At 36.2% G+C, this 8433-nt stretch overlaps 1 protein-coding gene and 1 pseudogene across 1 annotated transcript; one reads left to right on the top strand and one right to left on the bottom strand.

Moving 5' to 3' along the window:
* Positions 1–517: 517 nt before the first annotated feature.
* LOC106309449 (protein STRUBBELIG) lies at positions 518–4642 on the bottom strand. The gene is made up of 16 exons (XM_013746472.1): positions 4325–4642; positions 3867–3996; positions 3695–3766; positions 3532–3597; positions 3379–3450; positions 3234–3305; positions 3092–3163; positions 2953–3018; positions 2799–2864; positions 2222–2724; positions 1795–2150; positions 1444–1715; positions 1231–1369; positions 1049–1164; positions 818–971; positions 518–724 (listed from the first exon to the last, which is right to left on the bottom strand). The coding sequence occupies exons 1-16, from the start codon at positions 4413–4415 to the stop codon at positions 662–664; spliced, it is 2310 nt and encodes a 769-aa protein (XP_013601926.1). The 5' UTR covers positions 4416–4642; the 3' UTR covers positions 518–661.
* A 2786-nt stretch (positions 4643–7428) lies between these two features.
* LOC106311105 overlaps positions 7429–8433 on the top strand; it is a 4819-nt pseudogene continuing 3814 nt past the window's right edge.

Genomic DNA, 8433 nt, shown 5'->3' on the forward strand with positions numbered 1-8433 from the left:
TGATTATAAACTATTTGGTCATATGTATTGGTTTAATCGTTCGTTTGAAGTTTGACTACGCAAACAAATTGTTATTAATGTTTTTAGTTCTTTTTGGTTGGATTTAAACGCTAAATATTATGTTCACATCAGAAAAATATATCATATTGTAAATGTAAGTAAATAAATATGAAAAACCAATCAAACACTAACTAAACTTGGGGTTGGTCTAATACTAATAGGGTTATTTTAGTAAAGATCACAGTTAAGCTTCTATTTGGTATGATCTGTAACATTTGCGTATATTCTATTCATCTGAACTTTTATTAGGTAGAAATTGATTAATCTGGTTGTTATACAATTTCTTCTTTTTTTTCTTTGGAGCATGAGCACAACAACATGATTTTATAAGTGCTTGCCATGTTTGGTGCTTATACCTTTCGTGCACAAGAACGGGCCCTCCTGTGTCCTAATCAACCACCTTCTTTCGTATCATAAAATACAAAAAAACATCAATTATTTCAGTAATTAAGACATGTTTGACATTATAACCAATACAAGAATAATGTTACATCATATGTTACATTCATCAAAAGGATGTGTTGATGATGCCCAATAAAACAAGAATCTGAACAATAAAACATATATTCTGCGTCGAAGTCTTAAAAGGCTGTAGATTATCTTAGATCATACGTTGAAGATCTTGGACAATTTCTGATACAGACGGTCTGAATCCTGGTTCCATCTATAAATTATAAAACAAGTCAAAATGGGTATGTCAAAAACTGTTGCTTGACATTGCTTTCTCACCTAGTAGTATGGTAAAAAAAAAATTTACCTGGAGAGAACGTGATATGATATCTGCAAAACGTGACAAAGATTTCACTGAATATGCTCCATGTAACGACGGATCAGCCATTCTTGTCAACGCATCTATGTCATGAAGCCGTGGCATAGCCCATTGAGCTAGTGTCTGATCCCTCCGTCTTGTCCTGCACAAAAATAAAGTGAGACATTGCTCTCTTCAGTGTCATAATCTTTTATTTGTTTCTTTAGAGTTAGCTATAACCTGTCAAATGGTCTGCTTCCAGTTAGCAGTTCTAACATGACAACCCCAAGGCTATACACATCGCTTTGACAAGTGTAGCTTCCATACTCAATCTCAGGTGCCGCATAACCCGCCATCTGTACATTTTACAATCAAACTATCAAATATGCCAGGATTTGGGATCTTCAAAATTACGTTATTACCTGGCTCGTTGGACGTGGTGGTAACATATAAGCCAAACCGCTGTCTGCAACGCGTACTGAGAGCTTTCCATCAAGTAGAACCTTGGAAGACTTGAAGTTCTGGTGTACAACAGGTGGTTGACATACCTCATGAAGAAACCTGAAACCAAACACTAAGAGTCTAAGACCATGTACATGTTCTTAACATAGATTGGTTGAGGTTTGTTTACTTACTGCAGTGCCTTGGCAGCTCCTAACGCGATATTCATACGCACATTCCAAGTGAGCTTCTTATTCAATTTACGGTCCAAATGAAGTGCGTCTTGAAGCGAACCATTAGGACAGTACTCATACACAAGCAGCCTTTGACCATACTCATTACAGTAACCAAGAAACTCAAGTATGTTCCCTCGTTTCAGTTTCAAAACGTTTGAGACTAGATTGAGGAAGTCACCGTCACTCTGCGTTCTGTTGATTGTATTGCTCAGCTTCCTCACCGCAAGAAACTACATTATCACACAGAGATTTTTTATAACATAAAAAGATTTTAATAAGAGTGCACAATAAGAGGGGACATTGTCACACCTTTCCATGAGGAAACACGGCTTTGTATACATTACCAAGCGACCCTTCACCGATAATATGCTCTTCTGAGAAGCTGTTTGTGTATTGCTGAAGTGAGGAAACAGTGAAAACTGTAGCGGAAGATGAAGTATTCAAGCCTGGAGGAAAATGAGCAGTTCTCTTGGTAGCAGCTGCATCATTGGACTGGAAACGCCTCGGTGGTTGTTGTAGCGGTTTTTGTGAAACATTAACATTGTAATATGAAGTAGGAGGAATCGCTCTCCGGCTCTCTTCAGCCCTTGGTGGCGTAGGGTAGCCGTATAATCTGTCTCCGGCTCCATATCCATCGTAAGGTTTAACCATAGGCTCACGAGAAACTGTAATACAAAAGAAAGCCAATGAGCCAACACTCAAGTTTTGTTTCATGGAAGGAAAAGAATCAGCGTACCTTTTCCCATAAAGGGGGTGGTTGGTTGAGATGGAGGTTTGTTAAAGTATGGTCGTTGGTAATCTTTACGAGCTTGAGGGACATAACGGTTATACTTCTTGTTTCTGCAACATCTCCAAAGTGTAACACATAGCCCGGATACAAGAACTATAACGGCTACTGAGCAGATGACTAGAATGATTCTCTGCGTGGACCAGAACTTTCCTGACGCTGAACCTGAAGGAGGTGAGATTTGCAAGGTAGGTTGACCTGACACAGAGTTCCAGGGATCTCCTCCTCCTCCATTATCAGAAGGTGGTGACCAAACTAAAGGTGGTGATGGTGGTGGTGGTTGTGGTTGGAGTGGAACAAAAGGAGCAAAGGGAGCAGGGGGAACAGTGGAACCAGGAGGGATATGAGTAACAGGAGGAGGAGAACGGTGAGTAGTAGTAGTAGGAGGAGGAGGAACAACAGCAGGCGGAGGCGGTGTTATAATTGATGTATTGAATGGAGTTCCATCTTTTCTGCAGTTATAATGAAGATAAAACTTTGAGTGGCTGAAGAAACAAACAAAAACAGATTCAGTAAGTATACTTACTTGAAATGGGGAACTTTTAATAGATTTGGCGGTATAGGTCCTGAGAATAAGTTGTTTGCTACATTCCTGAACCAAAAAAAGATAATCATAAACTATAGTAAGTTACTGAACTTGGCTTTATGGTTAGAGTCAAAAACAAAGAAGAGAAGATTACAAATCGGTTAAGAAAAGATCCTCTATAACATCAAGTGTTCCGATGAGCTTGTTGTCCTGTAGATACCTGCAAGTCCAACCACATTAGATATAGAAGCAATGGTAACAATATGTATTTAAGGTTTCATATTCCAACTTACAGGATCTTGAGAGCCGCTAAGTCTCCCATGGAGGGAGGTAAACGCCCCTCCAGTACGTTAGAGGATAAGTCCCTGCATTAGAAACTAAAACGTGTAAGTGAAAGACCTGGGAAGAGAGAAAGAAAAAAAGGAGAAATCATACAGTTTTGTCAGCTTTGATAACTGCTGAAAGTAATCTGGTATCTCTCCTGATAAAAGATTGTTTCCCAATGACCTGAAGGGAAAAGAAAGAGTTTTGCCTTAAGCCGAGGATAAAGAATGGCAGGTGCAAGAAACAGAAGACTTACAATTCTGACAAGTCGGATAAGAAGGACAATGTAAAGGGAATGTTCCCAGTGAAGCGGTTGCTGGAGAGAGATCTGAAACAAGCGAAATGAATCACATACAAGAGTCAGTGTCTTTTAATTGCTTAAACGGTTGAATCACAAGTGTTGCCATACAGGTTGCGGATGGTAGAAGGCAAAGCCTGTGGAATTGTCCCTGAGATATGATTGTTACTGAAGTCCCTGCACATTCAGTTGAAGGAAGAGAGAAAGAGTATTATGAAAAAAAAATCAAATTAAACATGAAGATGAAACAAAACAAGAAAGAAGCTTTGCTTACATCACTTGGATTGATGAAAAATCAGCCAAGGTGTCACTTAAGCCTCCACCCACCTTCATGTCAGGTATCCTTCTGCAAGCCAACAACAATAATCACACTGGTCAGGACTTGACTAAAGCTTTTTTCTTTGGTGGGTCTTAAGCAAACCATAGTAAGAGTTGAGAGAGTGTACATTTCTGTGATGTTTGAGGAATCACAGACAACACCTTGCCACTTTTCTCCACAAGGGTCTCCTCCAAAGGCAAGCCAGTGTGATAGTGATGGTGCTCCCAAAGTAATATACAAATTATTAATCGCCGAAACTGCAAAGATGTTTAACAGCAAACAAACCCCATCACAAATCAATTTTCCAAAAAAATATTAAAAATCAAAGAGTAGTACTCTTGAACTAAACCCTAACAAGAACTTATGTGTCAACTTTAGGGTTTTTTTAGTCTGGACTCAGATCAATAGAATCTTCCAATCTAAAGCCTTACAGAAAAACTAATGTATACCCTAACAGTGATGCAAGTCACTTTCACTAAACAGAACTCAAGGCCTAGTGTGTTCAGTTCAGTAAACCAAAATATAAACAGACAAAGCAAAACAAAAAGTGGAAACTTGCAGACAGGAGAAGAGAGAGATTGTTACCATCTCGTAGATTGGTGACTCCAGCCGAGAACGGCATTGTCAAAGCTAAAACAGAGAGAACAAGGAACACCTGTCTTCTTGTAAAGGTCATGACTTTAGCCTCCACTGAAGTGAAGTTGGGAAACCCCCTTGAACTTGGATTAGACTGTTTGTTTACAAGAAAACTTCAGATAAACGGAAGATTTTAAGGTAATGTGGAAGAAAAAAACACAGAAAGGAGAAAGAAAAACAGAGCTTTTCCTGATTAAAAGGGAAAGTGAAGAGTGAGAAAGAAAGAGGGAACCAGTTGGAAGAGAGAGAGTGAGATAGTAGTAGTGTGTTTTGTCTCGAAGAACGAGCGGCTTTGTTTACTCAGTTCAGGGTTTAGTGTGAAACAGATGACAAAAATTCACAGACTTTCACTCTTATCTCTCGAGTCTTGTCCCCAATTTTATGTTGTTTTTTTTTTGTCGCCATGCTCATCTAACTATAGTTTCTTGATGTTATTTTATTTTTAATGGAAATGGCGTTTTCTAATGCCATTAGGTATAACTAGAAGTGAAAAAAATTCAGCAATCTATAAGAAAAATGTTATGTTTGCCCAAGAACATAATAGAAAACATTCTCTATTTGGTTAATATGGAACCGGTCGAAAGTCTAGTATGCATATAACATATACAATTCATATAATTATAGAAGTCCCTTGATTTACCTATTATATATGACATATATCATATACTCCAAATGATAAATACAAAGCTATTCAGTCTGATACAGAGTAACATGCTATATAATCAGATAGAAGTTATATGGACATTCAAGCTATTCAGTTTGATGGGCCATGAAAGCATTGAAGTGGAGAAGCTCTGCAAAGCGTTGTATTGTGAAAAGGGAAGAAAGTAAGACCCCACACAGTCAGAAATTCATTATTTTTCATCCCACATTCATGTTTGCTCTTTTGTAAATCCATGCTTATTGCCCCTTCTTGGTGGTAAGAATGTGTGATTAATGGCATTGCTCTAGTAGTTTTTTTCTTTGCTTACTTATCTACAAATCTTGATACCACAACTCAAAATTTTATGTCTTGATGATGTTGTATTTAAAATTATTTACAAAATTAAAACACTTGCTACAAAGTTGAAACACTTACTTTTGTGCTAAAACCTTTTAATAATAAGAGACAATTTCATGATTACACACTTTATTATTTTTCTATTAACAATTAAGAATTCATGTTTTGTGTTTACAGTTACAACTTATAGTCACATCAATAATCTGCACTTTATTGTATTAAGTGATGTGATGAAGGAGTTGTGAAAAATTCAATCGTAATAACATAATGGTGATAGCATGACGTCCTACCACTCATTGTTTAGCAATTGACTCTGCGCATACAACACAAAAAAACTTAAATTAGTGACACAACTCTTAGACTTATTGTACTGAGTTGATAGCTTCATTTTCACGTATATCATTTTGTTTTAGAATGTTAAGCATTTCATATTATTATATTCAAGTTGTAGATTTAATGATGATGGCAACACAAAAGATATACTAGTATAAACTACAAAGTTAGTTAGCTTCTATAAGGGACTAAAATTTTTCTTTGACCGAATTTTGCTTCCTATTACATTTTAGTGTTTATCTTAAATGTTATTTTATATAGAACCATGTTGATTCTGAACTGAAGATCAAAGTCTGGTAAGCGTGAAATGTAGTTCACCCTTCGATCTTCTGAGATGCCATGATGTTACATGAAAGATGATTTAAGAGGTTTAGGATTTGTCGGTGATTTGAAAGAAAAAAAACATATGCAGTTTAGGCAAAGCTATTTGCATCCTAATTTTACTGTTATAAGAAAATCTTAATCAAATAATTATTTTGAATTTATTTTTTATTTTATTTTGGGATCATCATAGAAGAATATAAAAATATATCTGAAATATATTGATGAGACACAACAAAACAAATCACAAAACTGCGAAACTCAAGGATATAAAATAGATAATTCAAAATATATCTCTATAATATTATTTTTAAAATCACTTATTATGTATTATATTCACATTAACTCTTATCAAGGTCACTTATTAACTTTAGTGAACTAAAAATTATATATAACTGTCATTAATTATTTTTATTTATTTATTGCTTAAAATATTTTTAGTTAGATTTTATATTTTAATATTATTTTCCTTTTTATTTTTTTAAAAACAAACAAGGTTTACTTGCTATTTATTCATCGAAGATGGAAAGTAAAGCAAGTTATATGATGTGTTGTATAGGGTTTATACAACCTAATTATTATATGATAAAAAGGATAAATTCAACCTTAGCGTGGTGAAAGTGAAGCAAATATGTGATGGAAATTAAGTAAAGCAACCTAATTCACCACTCGATAGCATACACACACACAAACGAGGCATGAAAAGTACAAGCTTAATTAAGAATTAAAAAAAATGGAAGCTTATTGTTTGATCAAGTTTGTTATGAAGAATTCGCTTTTTCTTCACGTGAAACTGTGAAAGGAAAAGAAGGAAGCTTAAGAGGTTGCCAAAACAGATCCTTTATTATAAAGAGTGATATTTGAAAATCTGTATATGCCTAATATGTAAGGAAGCTTCAGAATTCGTCAATAAACCATTGATATGATGAATGTTCTTGTGTTGTCTATGACATGTCGTAATTTGTTTTTCTGGAATAATTGTTTGTGTTGATGAAACTTAATTTTCTTGCTGATTCTTTACAGGTTTGCTTGCTTAGTATATATCCAGCAAATCCTAGTGCTTGAAGTTGATGATTCCCACAACGATTGTGTAAATACTAAATTTGTGGCGGTTTAAAGAGATGTTAATCAGTTATTAATTAGCCCCTTGAACATACTTTCTGTGTCTATATAATATCGGTATGGTTTGATTTAAATCCGTTTTTTGAACTGATATAAACCGAACCAAACCTCTGATTGGTTGTTAGATGACCAAATCAGTAGTTTCCTTTCCCTGCGAATGAAAAAAAACAAAATTGAACCGGTTTTTGATATATTAATCGAACCGGGTTTTCTGTTGTCTCTCTCCTCCAAAGATCGACGCAGAGAAAGGAAAGCTCGTGCCCTAAGAAAAGGAAGGATGATAAGAAGATTGATTCCTCTTCATCGTAAAGCTTTCACATTGGTTCAGCCTCAGAGAATCGCATTATTTTCCGCCTTCTCTGTTCTCAGTAATGGCACAGTTTCTTACAAAGAGAGATTAAGAAGTGGACTCGTTGGTATCAAGAAAGAAGATGCTGTTGATCTCTTTGAATCCATGGTTAGGTGTCGTCATCCTCTTCCTACTCTCGTTGATTTCAGTAGACTGTTTAGTGGCATTGCCAGAACGAAACAGTATGATCTCGTGTTACATCTCTGCAAGAAGATGGAGTTGCAAGGGATCACACATAACAACTACACTCTCATTCTAACCCTTTTATTTTGATTCACACAACTATTATACAATATTTAATAATGTTTTTCATCAAAAAAAACTTAGAGTCGAGTTTTCTTACCAAAAACTGAACAACGAAATTTTCCGTCGAAACCGCAAAATCGAGTTTTCAACTAAAACAACAAAATCGAGTTTTCCTTCCAAAAACGCAAAATCGAGTTTTTCGTCAAAACTTCGAAATCGAGTTTTCCAACCAAAAAATCAAAATCGAGTTTTTCGCCAAAACCTCAAAATCGAATTTTCCCGTGAAAACGTAAAATTAAGTTTTTCTGGAAAACCTGATTTGCCGATTTCACGGTTTTGGCGGAAAAACTCGATTTGCCGGTTTTGTAGGGAAAATTCGATATTGCGGTTTTAGTTTTGGCGAAAAAACTCGATTTTGCGGTTTCGGCGGAAAAACTCGATTTTGCAGTTTTGGCGGGAAAACCCGATTTGCCGGTTTCGGCGGAAAAATTCGATTTGCCGGTTTTGGCGGGAAAACTCGATTTGCCGGTTTCGGCGGAAAAATTCGATTTGCCGGTTTTGGCGGGAAAACTCGATTTGCCGGTTTCGGCGGAAAAATTCGATTTGCCGGTTTTGGCGGGAAAACTCGATTTGCCGGTTTCGGCGGAAAAATTCGATTTGCCGGTTTCGGCGGGAAAACCCGATTTG

Source organism: Brassica oleracea, chromosome C8, assembly GCF_000695525.1.
Source record: "Brassica oleracea var. oleracea cultivar TO1000 chromosome C8, BOL, whole genome shotgun sequence".
Lineage (NCBI taxonomy): Eukaryota > Viridiplantae > Streptophyta > Magnoliopsida > Brassicales > Brassicaceae > Brassica > Brassica oleracea.

Bases quoted from the DNA above. Each gene is read 5' to 3' on its own strand.
- LOC106309449 (XM_013746472.1), bottom strand. From the start codon at position 4,415: ATGACCTTTACAAGAAGACAGGTGTTCCTTGTTCTCTCTGTTTTAGCT. The intron at 3,306-3,378 runs GTAAGTCTTCTG...TTTTCCCTTCAG, and splicing joins TTATCCGACTTGTCAGAATT to GTCATTGGGAAACAATCTTT. The intron at 2,151-2,221 runs GTACGCTGATTC...TTTGTATTACAG, and splicing joins CACCCCCTTTATGGGAAAAG to TTTCTCGTGAGCCTATGGTT.